Source organism: Schistocerca gregaria, chromosome 3 (assembly GCF_023897955.1).
Source record: "Schistocerca gregaria isolate iqSchGreg1 chromosome 3, iqSchGreg1.2, whole genome shotgun sequence".
NCBI lineage: Eukaryota > Metazoa > Arthropoda > Insecta > Orthoptera > Acrididae > Schistocerca > Schistocerca gregaria.
The window spans coordinates 333046108-333071078 of record NC_064922.1 but is presented as its reverse complement, the minus strand read 5'-3'; the positions used below and the strand labels follow the sequence as shown (position 1 = coordinate 333071078).

Sequence of the window (24971 nt, the reverse complement as noted above, 5' to 3'; positions counted from 1 at the left end):
AGAGCGTTGTTTCGTCATGTATCAGCATTAACCTTAATTTATGAGCATGAGTGTAGTACGGCCAGCGGCAGCGACGCCCTCCCGCCCACAGCCACACAGACGCTGGCTCCAATATCACCGTTGTTGTTCTTGTATGAGATGGGCTCCGTTTATTGCTGCATCATTTGTAATGAGTCCAATCGTCTGGAGAAATACAAGTAAATTTCCTGTATATTGTGTTTTCTTGTTCGCTGATCATTTCTGCTGCTGTCCAGCTTTCCTGCTGTCGCCCTCGTCTCCTTACCGTTGCGTACGTAGTTGTAAACAACAGATGTGACAAAAGTCATAGGATACCCTCTAATATCTTGTGGGGCCTCCTTTTGCCTGGTGTAGTGCAGCAACGCGACTCGGCATGGACTCAACAACTCATTGGAAGTCTCCTGTGCCAACCTCTTCATCTCAGAGTAACGCCTGCAATCTACATTCTCGGTTATTTGCAGAATTTATTCCGGTGTCTGTCTTCCCGTGCAGTTTTCACACTCTACAGTCTCCTCTAGTACAATGGAAGTTATTCCGCAATATCTTAACAGAAGTTCTACCATCCTGTCCCTTCTTCGTGCCAATCTTTTCCGTATACATTCGTTTCCTCGCCGATTCTCCAGAGTTCGTCCTCCTTCCTTAGCTTAGAGGTCCACTAAGTCTTCAATATTCTTCTGTAGCACTATGTCTCAAATGCCTCGATTCTCTTCTTTTCCGGTTTTCCCACAGTCCATGCTTCATTACCACAGCAAGCTGTGCTCCAAACGTAGATTATCAGAAGTTTGTTCCTCAAATTGAGACCTGTGTTTGATATTAGCAGACTGTTCATGGCCAGGAATGCTATTTTTGTCAGTGCTTTTAATGTCCTGCTTGCTCCGTCAGTCATGGGTTATTTTGCTACCTAGGCAGCAGAATTCGTTAACTTCATCTACCTCGTGTTCACCAACCCTGATGTTAAGTTTCTCGTTCTTCTCATTTCTGATTTTAGTCATTACTTACGTCTTTCTTTCATTTACTCTCAGTCCAAATTCTTTACTCACCAGACTGTTCATCCCATTCAGCAGGCCCTGTAATTCTTCTCTCTTGCACTGAGGATAGTAACGCCGTCAGCGAATCTTATCATTCATATTCTTTCACCTTCAATTTTAATTCCACTCTTGAATCTTTCTTTTATTTCCTCCAATGCTTCTTCGATGTATACAATGAAAGTAGGGGCGAAAGGCTATACCCCTGACTTACATCATCATCATTTCATCCCCATCGACGCGCAAGTCGCCGAAGTGGCGTCAAATCGAAAGACTTCCACCCGGCGAACGGTCTACAAGACGGGAGGCCCTAGTCACACGACATTTACATTTACATCACTTCACTAAAGCATTCCGTTTACTTAAAAGAGAGCGCAGTTTCTCTTGTCCTTTCAAATTTGATTACTTACGTGATGTAAAACCAGAAGACTCGTACCCATACACTGCTCGACCAGTGTGATGTGGCAATAGAAGGCAGAAGAAAGGAAAGCTACAGCTTCAAATTTCGCCTTTAAAAAAATCATTCATGGAGGAGGATCGTGCAAACATACTATTGTTTCATTGCAGCATAGACTAACGTGTGGAACAAAGAGAAATGGTCATCCCTGGCGTTGAGAAGCAACTGGAAGATTTGTAAACAAAGAAGTCGTCAGTGCCCAATTGAATTCCAGATCAGTTTTGTAGAGAGTACTCTTCACCATTGGCGCCTAACTAACTTCCATTTATCGCGACAGGGAGAAAGCTCCGGTAACTCCTGTACATAAGCAGAATTGTTGAACATATTCTAAAGTCGAATATAATAACTCCAATGGCATCCATTGTAAAATGCTCCATACGCATACTCCCAGACAACTGGTGGATTTGACTGCTTCTAGCGGTTGTTCCAGTGATTGTTATCATACAATAACAGGTTTTTCGGCTGTTTGTATCCAATACGTTTCATTTCTTTATGTTGAAAGTCAACTGTCAATCGTTACACAGAACATTGACCATTTGCAGGTCTTTCTACATTTTAAGACAATTTTCTAGGCTTCTGTCTTCTCGATATACAACCGCGTCACTAGCGAACAGCGTGGTGGAGTTTCCGACGGTGGCCATTGGGACACTTATACATAAATTATGAAAAGTAACTGACCTGTAACACTCCCTACAGGTATACCCAATGGCTGATGGCTCTAAGCACTATAGGACCTAGCATCTGTCATCAGTTCCCTAGACTTAGAACTGCTTAAACCTAACTAACCTAAGGACATCACACACATTCATGCTCGAGGCAGGATTCAAACCTGCGACCGTAGCAGCAGCGCGGTTTCGGACTTAAGCGCCTAGAACCACTCAGCAAGAGCGGACGGCTGGGCACACCAAAATATACTTCTCCGTCTGAAGATTTCCCTCCATTGTGGTTCGAAATATTATTCCATCCAGTCACAAGAGTGGTCGTATATTCCATACGGGTGTAGTTTGTTCATTTGACGGCATTGCGGAATTGTGTCGAATGCCTTCCGGAAGACAAGGAATACGTCATAGACCTGGACGCGTGTATCCACGGCCTTCTTGGTCTCGGGAACAAACAGTGCGAGCCGGGTTTCATATGGTCATAATTTGTGGAATCCATGTTGACTCGTATGGAGAAGATTTTCGGTCTCCAGAAAGGTAATAATAAGCGAACATAAAACGTGTTCCAAAATTCCACAAATTAGTCCTATGCGTCTATTTGAGACCTCTTCTTGAAATCGGAAGTGACCTGCGCATCTTTCCAGTCACTTAGAATAATTCGTTTCCCTTCCTAACAGAAATTCTTTCGCGAGAACTGTATACAATCGTACAGGTATCCCGTCAGGTACAGTGACCTTTCTTGTGTTGAGCGATTATAGTTCGTTTTCTATCCATTTATCACCTATTTCGATATCTGACATTTTAGCGTTCGTGCGACAACTGTAAAAATGAACCGCGCCTCAGTGAAAAATTATGGAAAAAGGAATTTGGTATTTCGGCGTCTCTGTTTCATCTATCTTTTCGTTTCCATTCTGGTCACAGAGTCTATTTACAGATAAGACGAAAACTTCCGTGGATTTTCTGTTACACGCGTAGAATTTAAAATTCTCGTACATGTTGACGCGTTAACTGGGCGTCCGACGTGTGGCACAGGTAACGTGTTGTTCTGCTTCATCGCACTGGATTTCCATGAACGTGCACGAACTAAAGATTAGCAATGAGATGTGGGTGCAAGATACCAAGGGAAAACGCCAACGCACCTTGAGTGGCATTATCTGCGTCGTTGAAATGACAAAAGTTTTTCAATTAAATTTCATTATTTTGAGTTCATTCCTGAAAAACACACACGCATATACTGTACTTGATAATTCTATCAAACGGATTAATACATTACTACAAGTATGCAATTTCCTGTCCGTTCCGATTGATTGATACAAAATTCGGTGCCCTAAACAAATTGGCTGTAGTCGCAAACTCTAGTGGTATGTGTTCTAGCATGCTCAGCAATCAAGTTTAATATCGCTGCGTACACCCGCCTCATAGAAATCTCAAATAATTTCAATAAAATCTATACCTCCACAATAGCTCGCGATACATCAAACTTCTCAATTCAGATCTCGTCAACGGGAAAGAAAATTTTTATGAAAGTGCAAATCTCTATGTAATACACGTTTCAGTGCGCGAGTGTCACTTACATTGACCGTACATAATGAATATCTGTTGATAACCTCCCTCTTCCCACTAGACAGCATAATTCCAAAACCCAGGCGCTAACCTTGCGGCAATGCAATGAAGTGCACCGGGGACGGAGCGAGGTGGTGCAGTATTAGCACACTGGACTCGCATTCGGGAGGACAACGGTTCAAACCCGCGTCCGGCCATCCTGATTAAGGTATTCCGTGATTTCCCTAAATCGATTCAGGCAAATGCCGGGATGGTTCCTTTGAACGGGACACGACCGAGTTACTTGCCCATCCTTCCCTAATCCGAGCTTGTGCTCCGTCTCTAATGACCTCGTTGTCGACGGGACGTTAAACATTAATCTGTTCCTGCTCTACCGGTGTAAGAAAACTTACTTAGTGAGCCTTCCCAACCAGCGTGCTTACAGGTCCTTCAGGCTCGCCTTGTTATAACGCCACCTAGTATTCGCGCCCTATTGACACCAGCAATGGGATGGGATGACAACATCAAACAGATACATCAACAGAAAAAAATATGAATTTCTGACTTTTGTCAGTCGCTTTCATTATCCGTGGTTTTCTGTAAATTGTGTATTTTGCACCATAATGTGATAAGCCTTTTGTAAAATGAACGAATCGTGTATGAGCATTGGCCGTAAGGGTTTTGGGTCAGCATTGGCCTCCGCTAGTCTAATTTTTTTCTGTTTGCTTATCGTTTCATTCACGTCTGGCAACAACTGGTATAAGTGAAAAATGATCAAATATTTTGTTCGTGAGTCCGCAGCCTCCAAGAAATTTTTGAAAGAATGTTAGCCTTCATTTGTTGTGCTATTGAGCAAGTTTCGACTCTAAGTCATCTTCCAGCACCTAAAAAAATCATGAACATGGCGGAGTATTATATTATAATATACACACTGTAGAATATCATTAACCGTAACTGTATTTACGATTACATTTCATAAAGCCACTCTTACTTACTTACTTGGAGTGCACTATACGCCCGATGTGTTGTGGCATACGATCGAGAAAACCATTGCATGCGTTCACCCATACGTGGAATAATACACTCCTGGAAATGGAAAAAAGAACACATTGACACCGGTGTGTCAGACCCACCATACTTGCTCCGGACACTGCGAGAGGGCTGTACAAGCAATGATCACACGCACGGCACAGCGGACACACCAGGAACCGCGGTGTTGGCCGTCGAATGGCGCTAGCTGCGCAGCATTTGTGCACCGCCGCCGTCAGTGTCAGCCAGTTTGCCGTGGCATACGGAGCTCCATCGCAGTCTTTAACACTGGTAGCATGCCGCGACAGCGTGGACGTGAACCGTATGTGCAGTTGACGGACTTTGAGCGAGGGCGTATAGTGGGCATGCGGGAGGCCGGGTGGACGTACCGCCGAATTGCTCAACACGTGGGGCGTGAGGTCTCCACAGTACATCGATGTTGTCGCCAGTGGTCGGCGGAAGGTGCACGTGCCCGTCGACCTGGGACCGGACCGCAGCGACGCGCGGATGCACGCCAACACCGTAGGATCCTACGCAGTGCCGTAGGGCACCGCACCGCCACTTCCCAGCAAATTAGGGACACTGTTGCTCCTGGGGTATCGGCGACGACCATTCGCAACCGTCTCCATGAAGCTGGGCTACGGTCCCGCACACCGTTAGGCCGTCTTCCGCTCACGCCCCAACATCGTGCAGCCCGCCTCCAGTGGTGTCGCGACAGGCGTGAATGAAGGGACGAATGGAGACGTGTCGTCTTCAGCTATGAGACTCGCTTCTGTCTTAGTGCCAATGATGGTCGTATGATTGTTTGGCGCCGTGCAGGTGAGCGCCACAATCAGGACTGCATACGACCGAGGCACACAGGGCCAACACCCGGCATCATGATGTGGGGAGCGATCTCCTACACTGGCCGTACACCTCTGGTGATCGTCGAGGGGACACTAAATAGTGCACGGTACATCCAAACCGTCATCGAACCCATCGTTCTACCATTCCTAGACCGGCAAGGGAACTTGCTGTTCCAACAGGACAATGCACGTCCGCATGTATCCCGTGCCACCCAACGTGCTCTAGAAGGTGTAAGTCAACTACCCTGGCCAGCAAGATCTCCGGATCTGTCCCCCATTGAGCATGTTTGGGACTGGATGAAGCGTCGTCTCACGCGGTCTGCACGTCCAGCACGAACGCTGGTCCAACTGAGGCGCCAGGTGGAAATGGCATGGTAAGCCGTTCCACAGGACTACATCCAGCATCTCTACGATCGTCTCCATGGGAGAATAGCAGCCTGCATTGCTGCGAAAGGTGGATATACACTGTACTAGTGCCGACATTGTGCATGCTCTGTTGCCTGTGTCTATGTGCCTGTGGTTCTGTCAGTGTGATCATGTGATGTATCTGACCCCAGGAATGTGTCAATAAAGTTTCCCCTTCCTGGGACAATGAATTCACGGTGTTCTTATTTCAATTTCCAGGAGTGTAGCTATCCATTGGTTCTCACGAAGTTGGTGACTTGAGTGTGCTCAGTTTACGAATACTAACACAAATCAAAGTCCTACATGGAGAGTGACGTGTGTGTAAGCGTGTGGTGTCCCGGCGGTGCGCAGATGATCCTGCCGCCGCAGTCCGCGACCGCCATGCCGGCCGGCCGCACGCCGTCTCTGTCGTCGTCGTCGTCGCCGTCGGCGGCGCCGTGCTCGCGGGCGCGCGTGGGCGGTGGCCGCCCGGTGGTGCAGTGGAGGCGGAGGCACGTGCGCGAGGGGCTGCTCGTCATCGACGAGGCGCAGCTGGCGCGCCTCATCAAGCGGCAGCCCATCCACACGCTCTACCAGCTCGACCCCGAGCCCTTCGCCACGTGAGTACCACTCTATCCAATAGCCATCTCCATCCTTTCTAAATCTCGACTTACTATATACACATACATTTATATATATAACACCTGTAAGTGTAGCCACGATATTTATACGTGTCTCGATATGTGCTCACTGCCAAGATATTTGCACTTAGGTACGATATTTTGCTCGCATCCAGGATATTTACCCATACCCAATGTTTATCCGAATTATAACGACTTACGCTATCTTCATCCACACACTATATCGCTAGTAATACCGATGAGTGCCAAAGAGATGTGTACTGCTCACCCCTTGAACATACACTATTTGAACAAAAGTATCCGGACACCTGATTGATGATTACTTACAAGTTCGTGGCGCCCTCCATTGGTAATGCTGGAATTCAGTACGGTGTTGGCCCACCCTTAGCCTAGATGAAAGCATCCACTCTCTCAGGCATACGTCCAATCAGGTGCTGGAAGGTTTCTTGGGGAATGGCAGTCCATTCTTCCAAAAGTCTGCACTGAGGAGACGTATCGACGTTGGTCGGTGAAGCCTGGCACGAAGTCGGCGTTTCAAAACATCCCAAAGGTGTTCTATGACTCTGTGCAGGCCAGTCCATTACAGGGATGTTATTGTTGTGTAAACACTCCGCTACAGGCCGTGCATTATGAGCAGGTGCTCGATCGCAGGAAGCAACAAGGTGCTTAAAACATCAATGTGGGCCTGTGCTGTCATATTGCCATACAAAACAACAAGGGGTGCAAGCTCTCTTCATGAAAACCACGACCAAACCGAAATACCACCCCCTCCGAATTTGGCTTTTGGCACTACACACGCCGGTCGATGACATACTCAGGGCATTCGCCATACCCACACTCTGCCATCGGGTCGCCACTTTGTGTGCCGTGATTCGTCACTCCACACAACGTTTTTCCACTGTTCAATCGTCCGATGTTTACACTCCTTACACCAACCGAGCCCTCGTTCGGCATTTACCGGCGTGATGTGTGGCTTATGAGCAGCCGCTCGACCATGAAACCCAAGTTTTCTCACCTCCCGCCTAACTTTCATAGTACTTGCAGTGGATCCTGATGCAGTTTGGAATTCCTGTGTGATGGTCTGGATAGATGTCTGCCTATTACACTTTACGACTCTCTTCAACTGTCGGCGGTCTGTGTCAGTCAACAGACGAGGTCGGCCTGTACGCTTTTGTGCTGTACGTGTCCCTTCACGTTTCCACTTCACTATCACATCGGAAACAGTGGACCTAGGGATGTTTAGGAGTGTCGAAATCTCGCCTACGGCCAACCAACTGACCACGTTCAAAGTCCATGAGTTCCGCGGAGCGCCCCACTCTGCTTTCTCAACGATGTCTAATGACTACTGAGGTCGCAGATATGGAGTACCTGGTAGTAGGTGGCAGCCCAATGCGCCTAATATGTAAAACGTATGTTTTTGGGGATGTCCGGATACTTTTGATAACACAGTGTAAATTCACCCCGGGCAGCACGGCATTGAAATGCTTGTACACTATCCAATCGCATTAATGTGATTGGGGATCTTTTACAGAAGCACGAAATTTAGCGCTGACTTTGAGATGCTTGTAACAGTTTCCACAACTAAAGTTTGTCTCGAAACCAACCAGAAAATCCAAAAGGATTCTGGTCGTATGTGAAGTATGCTAGCGGCAAGACACAATGCCTTATCCGCGCGACAGCAATGGAGATACTATCGATAACACTGCTGCCAACGCAGAGTTACTAAACACAGCCTTCCGAAACGCCTTCACAAAAGAAGACGAAGTAAATGTTCCAGAATTCGAATCAATAACAGCTGCCAACATGAGTAACGTAGAGTAGTGAAGCAACTTAATAAAAGCAAGTCTTCTGGTCCAGACTGTATATCAGTTAGGTTCATTTCAGAGCACGCTGAAGCATTAGCTCCATGCTTAAAAACCATATACAACCGTTCGCTCGACGGAAGATCCGTACTTAAAGACCGGACAGTTACACACGCCATACCACTATTCAAGAAAGATTTTAGAAGTAATCCTTTAAATTACAGGCCCATATCATTAACGTCGATATGAAGCAGGATTTTATAACATATATTGCGTTCGAACATTATGAATTACCTCGGAGAAAACGGTCTATTGACTCACAGTCAACATGGATTTAGAAAACATCGTTCTTTTGAAACACAAGTAGCTCTTTATTCGCATGAACTGTTATGAATTTCAGATTCATTCCGAATATCTGAATTTCTCGATTTTGATACTGTGCCACACAAAAGGCTTGTAGTTAAATTGCGTACTTATGCAATATCGTCTCAGTTATGTGACTGGATTCGTGATTTCCTTTCAGAGAGGTCACAGTTCGTACTAATTGACCGAAAGTCATCTAATAAAACAGAAGTGATTTCTAGCGTTCCCCAAGGTAGTGTTATAGGCCCTTTGCTGTTCCTTATCTATATAAACGAGTTGGGAGACAATCTGAGCATCCGTCTTACGTTGTTTGTAGATGATGCTGTCGTTCGTTGACCATAGTCATTACATGACAAGATGTAACAAAATTGAGTACTACAACTGTCAAAGGGCGCTAACAAGGAGTTCTCCATTAAATGCGAATAAGTGCGGAGAAAGGAAATATATATAGAAGCAATACACTTACATTGCACTTAAATCGAGTGGTTCACACACAGATTCGTAAGGACTGACAAATACACATAAGTCCATAGAACACCATGGGATGATAGCAGCTTATGTTTCACATGAAACAAAAACAAAAATGATATCATTTATCTAAAATCTGTGTGAATTCCTATGGGACCAAACTGCTGAGGTCATCGGTCCCTAGACTTACACACTATTTTAAGCTAACTTAAACTAACTTATTTTAAGAACAACACACACACACACACATGCCCGAGGGAGGACTCGAACCTGCGGCGGGAGGGGCCGCGCAATCCGTGACATGGCGCCTCAAACCGCACGGCCACACCGCGCAGCGGATGTGAGCAAAACTCAATCAGAATATGAGCAACATGTTTGCAACGCAATTCAAAGAGTGCAATACACACGAGAAGTCGTAATCAAAAGCACAATGTAATTAAACAGCCTCTATTACGAAACGAAGACAAACATTGAGGAAAGGTTTCTCAAAATTACTGCAAAAAGTCACCTTTTGTTTTGTTCTTCAATTTTTACTGTCTCATTACCGGTTTCGAACCGGAAGACAAGAAGTCAACCAGTAAATATAAATGTCGTGTGACTAGGGCCTCGCGTTGCATAGACCGTTCACCGGGTGCAAGTCTTTCGATTTGACCCAACTTCAGCGATTGCTCGTCGGTGGGGATGAAATGATGATGATTAGGACAACACCCAGTTCCTGAGCGGAGAAAAATCTCCGACCCAGCCGGGAATCGAGCCCGGCACATTAGTATTGACATTCTGTTGTGCTGACCACTCAGCTACCGGGGGCGGACAGCAACCAGTAAGAAAGCGAGATGACGGATTCATAAACATGCAGCGCTCCAAGTGGCCTGGCAGTGAATCAAGGTCCTGGTATTGGAAGTACCTGCATGAGTTTCACCCCCATGATCTATGAACTTTCCACCAGAGAAAACAGAAAATCGAGGGATCTGAGACCTTAGACGCTGCTTGCAGACAGATTTGCCCATCCAGGGACGAAACGTGAAACATGTGTCTGAGACTTTGTTTGAGAGTAGCGTTGCCCAGTAGAAGCAATGGTCGCCAGGAGCGCCTCTGGTCTCTATCACACACACGAGGTGGGTGTCCTGTGGCGCAGTATTACTCAGCGCGGCGGCCACGTGTGCGGTCCGACTGCGCTGCCGGGCTCTCGTTAGCGCCGGACAAGGGAGCGGCCTTTACGAGAGTGGCCGGGCTTTGCGCAAGGCGAGGGCGGCTGAGTGCACACCGCCACGATGGACGCAGCCAGCGCCCGCTACAAGCAAACAGCATTAAGCGCGAGCGGCCGTCCGCTCCTCCGCCCGTGTTTATTAACCGGCTGTCCGGCGAACGCGCCGTAAGCCGTAGTGTGTTAATACTCAGCATTCACCAAGGTGCTGCGAGAGATAATCGAAAAGCGTGACCTGCCGTGTACACAAAATCCAAAGCTCTTCACGCTGTTATACACTGCGGTGACCAAAGTCTTCGCAATTGGGAGGACGAAGGTTCAAACCCGCGTCCGGCCACCCTGATGTAGGTGTTCCGTGATTTCTATAAATCGCTTCAGGCATCCTTCCGTCATCCGATAGGACCGATGACCTCGCTGTTTGGTCCTCTCGCCCAAATCAACCAACCAACCCCCTTCTGGCGGGAATAGTGCAGCAAATCGACATAGCATGGACTCAACAAGTCGCTGGAAGTTTCCCGCAGATATATTGAGCCATGCTGCCTCTATGGCTATCTATAATTGCGAAAGTGTTGCTGATGCAGGATTTCGTGTCACGAACTGACCTCCCAGTTACGTCCCATAAATGTTAGGTGGGATTCATGTTGGGCGTTTCGAGTAGCCAAATTATTCGCTCAAACTGTCCAGAATGATCTTCAAACTAACCACGAACAACTGTGGCCCCGGGGTGTCCGAGCGGTTCTAGGCACTACAGCCTGGAACCGCGCGACCGCTTAAGTCGCAGGTTCGAATCCTGCCTCGGGCATGGATGTATGTGATGTCCTTAGGTTAGTTAGGTTTAAGTAGCTCTAAGTTCTAGGGGACTGATGACCTCAGAAGTTAAGTCCCATAATGCTCAGAGCTATTTGAACTGTGGCCCAGTGACACGGCACTTTGTCATCCATAAAAATGCCACCATCGTTTGAAAACGGTTCAGTTCGACCAGAGGAGCCAGTCCATTCAAAATGGATCAAATGGCTCTAAGCATTATGGGACTTAACAGCTGAGATCATCAGTTCCCTAAACCTAGAACTACTTAAACCTAACTAATCTAAGGACGTCGCACACATGGATCCCCAAGGCAGGATTCGAACCTGCGACCATAGCAGTCGCACGGTTCCGGACTGAAGCACCTAGAACCGCACGGCCACAACGGCCGGCCCCAGTCCTTTCCATCTTAACACAGCCCACACCATTATGGAACCACCACCAGTTTGCAAAGTGCCTTGTTCCAGACTTGGCTCCATGGCTTCGTGTAATCTGCGATACACCTTAAATTGGGACTCATCTGACGAGGCCGCGATTTTCCAGGCGTCTAGGGTCGAACCGGCTAGAGGCGCTTCAGGCGATGTCGCGCTGTTAGCAAAACTCCTGGCCTCCGTCGTCTGCTGCCATAGCCCATTAACGCCGCATTTAGCCGTACTGTCCTAACGGATACGTCCCACACTGATTTCGGCGATTATTTCATGCAGTGTTGCTTGTCTGTTAGCACTGACAATGCAAACGCCGTTTCTCTCGGCCGTTAAGTGAAGGCCGTCGGCCACTGCGCTGTCCTTGTTGACAAGTAATGCCTAAAATTTGTTGTTCTCGTCACTCTCTTGACACTGTGGATCTCGCATTATAGAATTCGCTCACGATTTCCGAAATGGAATGTACCAAGCGTCTAGTTAAAACTAAGATTCTGCGTTTAAAGTTGGCCAGTTCCCATCCTTCGGCCATAATCACGTTGGTAACCTTTTCACACGAATCACTTGAGTACAAATGACAGCGTCGCCAATGCACTGCCCTTTTATATCTTGTGTGCGCAATACTAACGCTATCTGTATATCCACGTATCACTATCCGATATCACCTAAGTGTAATACAAGGTGGTAAGGTAACATTTTTCCGAATTCGTAAGACTTTTGATACATTTCAACTTACAATGTGCTGCTGGTCTTTAGAATTTCAGAGTAAAGACACCTTGGGACAAACGTCTAATTAGCATGAAGTACACAACACTCTCGAATATGCAATAAAGTCAGTATTGCAGCACAAGCACACAAAGCCTGTAAGAATAACGCAATCTATATCCTGTATACGTAGAAAGTTTACTCATTGGGTTTCCCATACTGAAGCCACGTTTGGATGTTACACTGAAGTGCCAAAGAAACTGGTGTAGGCATGCGTATTCAAATAAAGAGATGCGTAAACAGGCAAAATACCGCCTGCGGTCGGCAACGCATATATAAGACAGCAAGTGTCTGGCGCAGTTGTTAGACCTGTTACTACTGCTACAATAGCAGGTTATCAAGATTTAGGTGAATTTGAACGTGCTTTTATCGCACTAGCGATGGGACACAGTATCTCCGTGATAGCGATGAAGTGGGGATTTTCCCGTACGACCATTTCACGAGTGTACCGTGAACATCAGGAATCCGTTAAAACATCAAAACTCCGACATCGCTGCGGCCGGAAAAAGATCCTGCAAGAAAGGGACCAACGACGACTGAAGAGAATGGTTCAACGTGACAGAAGTGCAACCCTTCTGAAAATTGCTGCAGATTTCAGTGTTGGGCTATCAACGAGTGTCAGCGTGCGAATCATTCAACGAAACACCATCGATATGGGCTTTCGGGGCCGAAAGTCCACTTGTGTACCCTTGATGACTGCACGACACAAAGCTTTACGCCTCGCCTGGACCCGTCAACACCGACAATGGACTGTTGATGATTGGAAACATGTTGCCTGGTATGACGAGTCTCATTTAAAGTTGTATCCAGCGAATGGACGTGTACAGGTATGGAGACAACCTAATGAATCTATGGACGCTGCATGTCAGCAGGAAACCGTTGAAGCTGGTGGAGGCTGTGGGGCGTGTGCAGTTGGAGTGATATGGGACCCATGGTACGTCTAGATAGGACTCTGACAGGTAACACGTAAGTAAGCATCCTGTCTGATCACATACATCATTTCATGTCTATTGTGCATTCCGATTAACTTGGACAATTCCAGAAGGACAATGTGACACCCCACACGTCCAGAGTGGCTCCATGATCACTCTTCTGAGTAAAAACACTTCCGCTGGCCACTAAACGCTCAGACACGAGCATTATTGAGCATACCTGGGATGTCTTGCAACGTACTGTTCAGAATAGATCTGTACCCCCTCGTAGTCTTCCGGATTTATGGAAAGCCCTGCACGGCTCATGGTGTCAGTTTCCTCCAGCACTACTTCAGACATTAGTCAAGTCCACGCCACGTCGTCTTGCGGCACTTCTGCGTGCTCTCGGGTGCCCTATACGATATTGGACAAGTGTACCCGTTTCTTTGGCTCTTCAGTGTATGTAATACATGACGGTGAACGGTAGTTCCATTGTAACTCACTATGGCTCACTGAAGTGACGTCTCCACTGCAGGTTGGTGTCTATTCTGGAAATTGTAAGTGCACTGGGCATGTACAAATCCTGCTGTAGTAACGTACATATGCCATGACGCACTGAGCAAACCCTACTGACATTCAGTAGACACAAGAACGCTACATTCCTTTGCCTAGTGAATTGCTTTTACTTAATTCTCTACCGTCTAGACAAATGAACCGTGTCAAGCTAACAAACGAGCAACGAAGCTGCTCACAGTAAGCAAGACAGCTGTTGCTGCTGCGTGGGAATGCAGCTGCTTGCTCGACAGCAGAAAAGCGCGCTGTTTCTCCTGTCCGTTCTCAGCGAGGCCGATAGTTGCTCGGAGCGCACATTCCCCTCATCTGCAAATGTGCTCGCGGCTCTGCATTTAAGCAATTACGACCTCGCAGCCTAAACAGCGCGCTTCGCGGCAGCTGACAGTGGCATACCTTACAAGAACAAGGAAGGACATACGTTTCTACAATCGCACAAGATCATGGCTTGCAATTTCTCGCTGCATAATGAAATTGTTAGAAGTATGTGGAGATAGGACAGTTTCTCTGTTCGTGTGATACCTTAAGAACACAACCGCATTAGTCCTGTACTTTTTTCTCGTAATTACTTGTTTATGAACGAACATGAGTAATCGCCTTCTCCTTCCTAGCTTACTACTACTGAAATTATTTTTCACCCTCCTGCATTAAGAACGTTTCTTGGAAGCACACAGTATAACAGATTAACGCTGTACCCCCAAGCATTGGGAAAGAGCCCCGGCCATACCAGTCTGTAGGAAGGTGATCGTGTTTTGAGATTCTGTGTGCAGTCTGGTCTTCTCAGTGGTATCATAGCTACAATATTTTAATATTTCCAGGGAGGTTGCTTCATCTTTTATCTTGTCATGTGGTCAGCCAAGGCACATTCCCCTGTTACACTGTTTTATGCTGTGTAGTTATAGCTGTGTATTTTAATCACACACAGCCTTGAGGCATAGATTTCCTGGTGGTGTGCGTGAAAGTGAGTGAGAGTGTCCTAGGGTGTATGAGGATTATGTTTTATACTTTTCCATGTTTTGCATAGTTTTCAAACAACAAAACCACATTCGTTTCCCATCAGTTGAGTACGGGAGCTGATAACCTCGCTGTTGACTGTTCTACACGTACCTCCATCACCACCACCAATACTACCACCACCGCCGCCAGAAAAGGCTGTTCTTTGACAGAAGTATGGAATAAAATGACCGTATTATGTTATTGGCCGGAATATCTCATCTGGGCTTAATTGTCCAACTGGTGCAAGTCTTTCTGTTTTACACCACTTCTTCGATTTGCACGTCTTTCAGATGACATTGAGACAAAATGATTAGGACAACACAAATATACATTCTCAGTCCAAAGAAAATTTTTGATCCGGAAGCGAATCGGACCTGGGCCCCCTTGATCTAAAGACTGCGACGCTAATCATTTTTTAAAAGTTATTTTTAACCGTTAGACCATGCGCTGTGGACCACAGAATTATGATTCAACACCATTCACCTCGATTTTCAGCAGAATAATAAAACACAAAACGATTTCCAAATGCAGACGTGGCTGCAAGGAAACGACATTCTCCCTTCTTCTGTGGTAGACCCCCATGTCTGTAACTAAATTCGATATTTTCTGACGTCCGGGAAGCAAGACGTTATCCTGGATGGAAATCTTCTACACACAGAGCAGTAGAGCCTCATAAGCCCACGGGAAGTGGTCGAGTACGAGAATTATACACGAATGGTTTAACAGACATTGTTATACCGAGATTCAGACTATTGCAACTCATGCGGTTACCTGAAAGGCAGCTTCAGCCAATAAAAAATGTAGTAACATGACTTAAGAGCTCGAAATACAATGAGTGGCCAAAGGAACGCAAGCGGCTAGTGAAAGATAAACACAATGTGCTCAAAAGTGTCTGGACACCACCAAAAACATACGTTTTTCATATTGGGCGCATTGTGCTGCCACCTACTGCCAGGTGCTCCATATCAGCGACATCAGTAGTCATTAGAAATCGTGAGAGAGCAGAATGGGGCGCTCCGCGGAACTCACGGGCTTCGAAATGGGTCAGGTGATTGGGTATGTGTAATACGTCTGTACGAGAGATTTACACACGTCTAAACAACCATAGGTCCACTATTTCCGATGTGATAGTGAAGTGGAAATGTGAAGGGACACGTACAGCACAAAAGCGTACAGGCCAACCTCGTCTGTTGACTGACACAGACCGCCGACAGTTGAAGAGGGTCGTAATGTGTAACAGGCAGACATCTGTTCAGACCGTCACACACGAATTTCAAAGTGCATCAGCATCCACTGCAAGTACTATGACAGTTAGGCAGGAGGTGAGAAAACTTGGATTTCATGGTCGAGCGGCTGCTGATAAGCCACACATATCGCCGATAAATGCCTAACGACGCCTCGCTTGGTGTAAGGAGCATAAACATTGGACCACTGAACAGTGGGAAAACGTAGTGTGGAGTGACGATACACAATGTGGCGATCCGATGGCAGGGTGTAGGTATGGCGAATGTCCGGTGAACGTGATCTGCCAGAGTGTTTAGTGCCAATAGTAAAATACGGAGGCGGTGGTGTTATTGTATGGTCGTGGTTTTCACGGAGGGGCTTGCACCCCTGGTTGTTTTGCGTGGCACTATCACAGGCCTACATTGATGATTTAAGCACCTTGTTGCTTCCCACTGTTGAAGAGCAATTCGGAGATGGCGACTGCATCTTACAGCACGATTGAGCATCTGTTCATAATGCACAGCCCTTGGCAGAGTGGTTACACAACAATGACATCCCTGTAATGGACTGGCCTGCACAGAGTCCTGACCTGAATCCTATAGAACACCTTTGGCATGTTTAGGGACGCCCACTTAGTGCCAGGCCTCACCGAACGGCATCAGTACCTCTCGTCAGTGCATTCCCCAAGAAACATTGCAGCTCCTGACTGAACGTATGCCTGCGAGAGTGGAAGCTGTCATCAAGGCTAAGGGTGGGCCAACACCATATTGAATTCCAGCATTACCGATGGAGGGCTCCACGAACTTGTAGGTTATTTTCAGCCAGGTGTCCGGATACTTTTGATCACATAGTGTATATGGTGCATTTATCTCTGTACAGTCCTGCTAGAATTGGGTTCTTGACGCCTCACAGCCAAACCAGCAGCGATCTAACTCACGCGTACACCATCCATCGATACGTATGATCAAATACCTATGACAGTCCCGTGTTGCGGTCTACGCTTGTGGAAATCCACCGCAGACACAGTTGACCTCGAAAACCCAAATTCTCGTGTACCCCAAAATATTATACCATATGACATTATGGAATGAAAGGAGGCAAAGTATGCAAGCTTTTTCATTTTTATGTCGCCTATGTCAGCTAACTCCTCGAATTGCAAATACAGATTTGTTAAAGCGTTCTGTGGTGTGCTCCACCCAACTGAATTTATTATCAAGTTGTAATCCCAGGAATTTAAGACTGTCAACCTCTTCTATCTGCTCTTCTTCATACTTTATGCATATGCTGGGTGGAAACCTCTTACAGGTTCTGAACTGCATATAGTGAGTCTTTTCGAAGTTTAATGCCAGTGAGTTGGCTTTAAACCATTTATTAATATCCATGAAAATATCATTAGCAGATCTTTCTAGAACTACACTCGACATACTACTTATTGCAATACTTGTGTCATCCGCAAACAAAACGAACTCTGCTTCTGGCAATGCAACTGATGAGAGATAATTAATGTATACAAGAAAAATTTATGGCAGTGTTTAATAAATGTGGCAACTCCTCCTCCATCCATATCTACTTTGCAGAAGTAGGAAGCTAGCTTAAATCCTGAAATGTCTAACATATCTATACCAGTGGTCACTTGATGTTCAGAGAGGCAGATTATGTCAATTTGGTTAGATGAATTCATTTCATCAATACAAATGAGTAGGCCATCAACTTTATTTCTGAGCCCCCGGAATGTTCTGGTGTAATAAAGATAACTGATACTGCGTACTATTGGGATTATAACTGCTTTGGCGAAGATGAACTGACAGTTTCTGATTACTTTCTTTTAAACATTGTTTAAATGGAGGCTGTACGCTAACTCCACAGTGCGTAGGTCGTTAACGGCAATGTTACGTAACTCCGAAGCTCCACTCACTGCTGATTACGGAACTGTCTTTTAGAGAAGGCACACAGACCACAACCTATGTTTGCAGCTCTCTCAGTGAGGAGTAAGTGCCAGGAGGACAATTTTCGCAATGCCGTGGTCACTCCCTCTGCACCAGGCCCCCTCGAAAGCGAGAAGCGTGGCGGCGTTGTTGCACAGTTCGCCAAGTGCGAATTATTGAGCCACTCGCTGTTCATGTATATTTATGAACCCTTAAGTGGAAATCACTGCCTGAAGCTACATTAAAAGGATGCCAAATTACCCGCACATTAAGGAGACCGATACGAGAGCGTGCTGGGAAAGTCACGTGGCGCCTCAGTGTATAGTAAATGATTATTTTTTTCTGCGCAGCGATACGGGAGGTTTAATGGCATAAAATGAACGTCGCCGGTGACTGGCGCCTTTAGTGGTCATTAAATGGTGGCGCCTCGTGGATTACCGGCAACTGAATTAGCATGCCTGCCTTTTCTTCGCAGGGACGTTTTACTGCAGTTTAAAACAAAATTCCTCGTTGCAGAACTTGAGTGTCTTAGCATATCAGCCAGTACCTTCCATATTAGACGCTATGTCGAGTTCCATTACTACTTTAGAATGCACAGGAATGGCTCTTTTATGGCTTGTAATAAGGTATTCAAGGACAGAAAAGCTCATTTGTATTCTGTTGCTTGGAAGTAGCTTGGAAAAAGGAAGTGAGGAAGATCGGAGCGTTAACGTGTTGCCATCGTCGATGTCACAGAAAGCTCAACTGTAGAAGGATTTGGGAGAAATTTTGCGGTAACTAGAATGAACTATCCTGATAATAGGAGAAAACCGGAAAACAACATAGAACTAGATGTTCGGGACAATGTGTGTGTGTGTGTGTGTGTGTGTGTGTGTGTGTGTGTGTTATAACAGTCAGAGGAAAGTAAACAGAAAGCATTCTTTACAATGTGAACCAGGAAAAGAATCAAAAAGCATTCAGACTTTTAATTAAATGTCAGTGAAAATGCATCAAAAATTTTAAGTTTGTCGATGACATTGTAATTCTCTCACAGGTATCAAAGAGTTATGAAGATCAGATAAACGTACAATGAGTTGGAAACTGGCTACATGTACAAAAAACAAGAGCAATGGAATGACGTATAATTAAATCAGGCGATGCTGAGGAATACGATTAGAAAATGAGTAAGAAACGGTAGTACATGAGACCTGCTATTTGATCACCAAATGGCAGAAGTTGAGACGATGTATAATTTAGAGGGGCAACAATAAGAAAACTGTTCCTGAAAAAGAGAAATTTACTAAAATCTAATAGAAATTGAGGTCTCAGGAAATCGTTTCTGTAGGTACTTGACTGATGTGTAGTCCATATGGAAGTGAATGGTGTACGATAATTTCAGACAGAAAGGGAAGTTTTGAAATGTGGTGCTAGAAAATACTGCTGAAGATAAGATGGGTAGGTCGAATAAGAAACGAAGAGATACTGCATTGGAGAGAAAAACAGCCCTATTGTGCAGCTTGACTAAAAGAAGAGGTCGTTTGATAGACACATCCTGAGGCATCGAGGGTTAGTCGATTCGGTAATGGGAGAGAGTGTAGGGGGTAACAATTGTAGAGTGAGACCAAGGCTTGACAATTAGAAGGTCTGGGATCAAATCCCGACCTCGGCAAAAATTTTTATTCGGCTCTTCAGTCTGCACACAAACATCACAAATTTTTGAGGCTTGAAAAGGGCTCTGGCAGCAAATACCTTCATTTGACTTGTTCTAGGCAGGTGTAGAACGTATAAGTTTGGCAATATACCATCTAGGTTTTGTAAAAACATCATCCACCCAATTTTAAAGACTGAAAAAGCCGACAAATGTGAGAATCATCGCACAATCAGGTTAACAGGTCACACATCCAAGATAGTAACAAGAATAATATAGAGAATAACGGAAAAGAAAATTGGGGAAATGTTAGCTGACGATCAGTTTGGCTTTAGGACAGGTTAAGGCATCAGAGAAGCAGTACTGACGTTGCCGTTCATAATGGAAGCAAGACTGAAGAAAAAACATATTATAGGATTTGTCGACCTGGAAAAAGCGTTAGACAATGTCAAATGGTGTAAGATGTTCGAAATTGTGAGAAAAATAGGGGTGAGATGTAGGGAAAGACGGTTAATATACAATATGTACAAGAGCCAAGAGGTAACAACAAGAGTGAAAGACTAAGAACGAAATACTAGGATTAAAAAGGGTTTAAAGCAGGTATTTAGTTTTCCACCCCTACTGTTCAATCTGTACATCGAGCAAGCAGTAACTGTAATGAAAGAGAAGCTCAGTTGTGGAGTTAAAACTCAGGGTGAAAGGATATGAATGATAAGATTCTCTGATGACATTGCTATCCTCACTGAAGGAGGGGGAGAAGAATTACAGGACCTGTTGAATGGTATAAACAATCTAATGAATACAGAATATGGATTGAGAGGAAAACGAAGAAAGACAAAAGTAATGGAAAGTAGCAAAAATGACAACAGCGACAAACTTAGGCAGCAAAATAATGCATGGCGGATGGAGCAAGTATGACATAAAAAGAGACTAGCTCTGAGAAAAAGGGCATTCCTAGTCAAGATAAGTACGGTAATATCAAAAATAGGTCTTACTTTGAGGAAAAGATTTCTTATAATTTACATTTGGATCACAGCACTGTATGGTAAGGAAGTACACTACTGGCCATTAAAATTGCCTCACCACGAAGATGACGTGCCACAGACGCGAAATTTAAGCGACAGGAAGACGCTGCTGTCATATGCAAATGAATAGCTTTTCAGAGCATTCACACAAGGTTGGCGCCGGTGGCGACACCTACAACGTGCTGACATTAGGAAAGTTTCCAAGCGATTTCTCATACACAAACAGCAGGTGACCGGCGTTACATGGTGAAACGTTGTTGTCATGCCTCGTGTAAGGAGGAGAAACACGTACCATCACGTTTCCGACTTTGATAAAGGTCGGATTGTGGCCTACCGCGATTGCAGTTTATCGTATCGCGACATTGCTGATCGCGTTGGTCGAGATTCAAGACTATTAGCAGTATATGAAATTGGTGGGTTCAGGAGGGTAATACGGACCGCCATGCTGGATCCCAACGGCCTCGTATCACTAGTAGTCGAGATGACAGGCATCTTATCCGCATGGCTGTAACACATCGTGCAGCCACGTCTCGATTCGTTAGTCAACAAATGAGGACGTTTGCAAGATAACAACCATCTGCACGAACAGTTCGACGACGTTTGCAGCAGCATGGGCTATCAGTTCGGAGACCATGTCTGCGGTTGCCCTTGACGCTGCATCACAGACAGGAGCGCCTGCTATGGGGTACTTAACGACGAATACTGGGTGCAAGAATGGCAAAACGTCATTTTTCGGATGAATCCACGTTCTGTTTACAGAATCATGATGGTGGCATCTGTGGTTGGCGACATAGCGGTGAACGCACATAGGAAGTGTGTATTCGTCATCGCCATATTGGCGTATCGCCCGGCGTAATGGTATGGGAGGCCATTGTTTACACGTCTCGGTCACCTCTTGTTCGCATTGATGGCACCTTGAACAGTGGACGTTACATTTCGGAAGTGTTAGGACGTGTGGCTCTACCCTTCATTCAATCCCTGCCGAACCCTACATTTCAGCAGGATAATGCACGACCGCATGTTGCAGGTCCTGTACGGGCCCCACTGCACGCAGAAAATGTTCTACTGCTCCCCTGGCCAGCACATTCTCCATATCTATCACCAACTGAAAACGTCTGGTCAATGGTGGCCGAGCAACTGGCTCGTTACAATAAGCAGGTCTCTACTCTCGATGAACTGTGGTATCGTGTTGAAGCTGCATGGGCAGCTGTACGTGTACATGCCATCCAAGCTCTGCTAACAGTCATTGGATCTCGACCAACGCGAGCAGCAGTGTCGCGATACGATAAACCGCAATCGCGATAGGCTACAACCTAACTTTATCAAAGTCGGAAACGTGATGGTACGCATTTCTCCTCCTTACAAGAGGCATCCCCATTTCACCAAGCAACGCCGGTCACCTGCTGTTTGTGTATGAGAAATCGCTTAGAACCTTTCCTCATGTCAGCACGTTGTAGGTGTCGCCACCGGCGCCAACCTTGTGTGAACGCTCTGAAATGCTAATCATTTGCATATTACAGCATCTTCTTCCTATCGGTTAAACTTCGCGTCTGTAGCACGTCATCTTCGTGGTGTAGCAATTTTAATGGCCAGTAGTGTAAGTTGGTAGCATTCAGCCATTCAACAAATAGTTCTGAGAGACAACCTGATGATGATAGCATTGTCTCTCGAAATTCTTTGTCGAGTCATGTAGACTGATGACTCAAAAAGAAAAAGAAAAAAGAGGAACAATTGAACGGTAGCGACCACTAGCAAATTGTTCGATGAAATCCTGAGTTCGCTTCCTTTCTTTTCGGTGTAGAGGAAGCGTGCCAGTCCTCGCAGAGGCCGAGCAGTGTCTACACTGCCCCACCGACAGCTCCAGAAAGCTGTCGGCGTCGACCCGGCGCGTCTGCTTGCTCTCGGCCCGGCGGATTGCGTAGGTCCTGCTTCAGCCGCAGCGCCGGCGCCCGGACCCCTGTAGGCGGCTCGGCGCGCACTTTCTCGCCGCCGCCCGCGGCCCAGCCCAGCGCCTAACAGGCAGAGCCGGGCAGGAATCAATTGTGCCCGCCCGGGCCAGGCAGTCGGCGAGCTGCGTGTGCTGTGCCCCCCCCCCCCCCCCCTTGCCCGTCCCACTGCTCCGTGATTGCCCGGCGCCTTTTGAATAGCGCGTGGGCGGCGCCAACCACACGGTAACCCGAGCCGGCCGTCCGCCTCGCTGGGCTTTCGCAAGGGGCGGCGGTACCTCTGCCTCCAGTGATCGGCGCACGATACGGCTCTCGCGTGCCAACCGCCCGCCGGTTTTGCCGCCAAGTCGCAGTCATAACGCAATGTGCGGCTCGGCTGCAGCGCCGAACAAAGCCTTCCATGACGAAATCATTCGTAAGTGAATAATGGGAATTGAAAACTCGGGCCTAGATTAATTTAAATTTGTTAGCATCAAAATCACCGATCCTAAGGCGTAGTGGCTGCCGTTACTGACTATTGACATGATGTCTCATATTCGTCCCTAATGGCTCTAAGCACTCTGAGACTTAACGTATCAGGTCATCAGGGCCGGCCAGAGTGGCCGAGCGGTTCTAGGCGCTTCAGTCTGGAACTGCGCGACCGCTACGATCTCAGGTTCGAATCCTGCTTCGGACATGGACGAGTGTGATGTCCTTAGATTTGTTAGATTGAAGTAGTTCTAAGTTCTAGGGGACTGATGACCTCATAGTGCTCAGAGCCATTTGAACAATTTTTGAGGTCATCAGTTCCCTAGACTTAGAACATAAGTAAGCTAAGGACATCACACACATCCACGCCCGAGGCAGGTTTCGAACCTTCGACCTTAGCAGCACCGCGGTTCCGGACTGATGCGCCTAGAGCTGCTCTGCCACAGCTGACTGCTCGTCCCCTAATGACCGGATGGGATTTTCCTGTGGTGCGAATGAACGTTCCTCTTACATGTCATCCACAGAGGTCGTCTGAGATGCCTTGCGAAAACATATACAGGGCTTCCACAATTAAAGCTCCAGTTTCAAAACGCTGCAGAAAGAGAACCACTGCTCAGAAACGTTAAGAATGAACAGCATATTATTGACGCACTGGAAACGTCATAGACCAAATAAAATTTAACAAAGACTTTATCAATATATGGAGGTGTAAGTCTCCAAACGCCGGCTACAAATGATAGATGTATCACAATAAGACGGCTATGGTTTGAGCTCCACATTACATCCAGACTGTTCACTGTACGTGACTGCTCAAGTTCTGCAGTCAATAGTTGTGGCACTGTAAGTTAGTAAGCCCATCCACAAACGTAAGGTCGTACCACATCGGATGGGAAAAAGCGATTTTTAATTGTCCTGAGGGCAAAAACCGCATAAAAAGCAAAATTACATCGGTTTTTAAGTGTCCTTGGACCGGCAAACTCAACTTCTCCTAATTGTCGTGAGACTGGCGCAAGACATGTTCAGTGTGCTATCGATCGTTTTCTTCCACCAGCTGAAATCGAGAAACAGCACGTTCCAGAACGGATGGGAGTTTCTCGTGGCTCACGTTCACAATGCCTTGTTCAATGCTTGTCTTCAATTCAGCTCCGTTCGTAATTGGATCACTTAGCACTACATCTTTCAGATAACCCCACAGCCAGCAGTAACACGGATTAAGATCTGGAAGGTCAGGTTGTAGGGAAACGACGGCTGATAATTTCTGCGTTTCCGAAGTGCTTGTGTAGCACAGTGCAATGTCTGGAGGAGCACCACTTTGCTTAAAATGATTTTACCCACACATTCACGCTGTTGATGGGCTGGAATGACAATATTGCACTAAGGGCTCTCATAGCGTATACCAGTAACAGTAGAGGTATCAGCCTCCGCAGGGCTCATTTTCTCGAAAAGATACGGCCCTACCATAAACGATGCCGCCAACAATCAACATACAGCCACCTTTGCACAATGAACCGGCACCGATTGATGTGCTTGCAGATTTTCCGTTACCCATATTCTGCAATTTTGCGTATTGACATGTACTTGAAGACAGACATGGGAGTCGTCTGTCCGCAGAATGTTAAAACAAAATGGTTCAAATCGCTCTGAGCACTATGGGACTTAACATCTGAGGTTATCAGTCCCCTACACTTAGAACTACTTAAACCGAACTAACCCAAGGACATCACACACATCCATGCAGGCAAGTCAGCTGGAAGCTGCTCCTGAACGTGGATGATCTTGTATTGATAGCAACGCAGGCTGCTTCGTACGATTTTATGTACCTGCTCGCAGGCATGGGCAATTCCCCGTGCACTG

General features: G+C 46.3%; 1 protein-coding gene across 1 annotated transcript in view; it reads left to right on the top strand.

Annotated features, from left to right (window-relative positions):
- LOC126355751 (mitogen-activated protein kinase kinase kinase 11-like) overlaps positions 1-24971 on the top strand; it is a 403455-nt gene that overhangs the window by 40799 nt on the left and 337685 nt on the right. The window contains exon 2 of the mRNA XM_050006141.1: positions 6332-6579. Coding sequence (XP_049862098.1) covers positions 6332-6579 — 248 coding nt within the window. The remainder of the gene's footprint in view (positions 1-6331; positions 6580-24971) is intronic.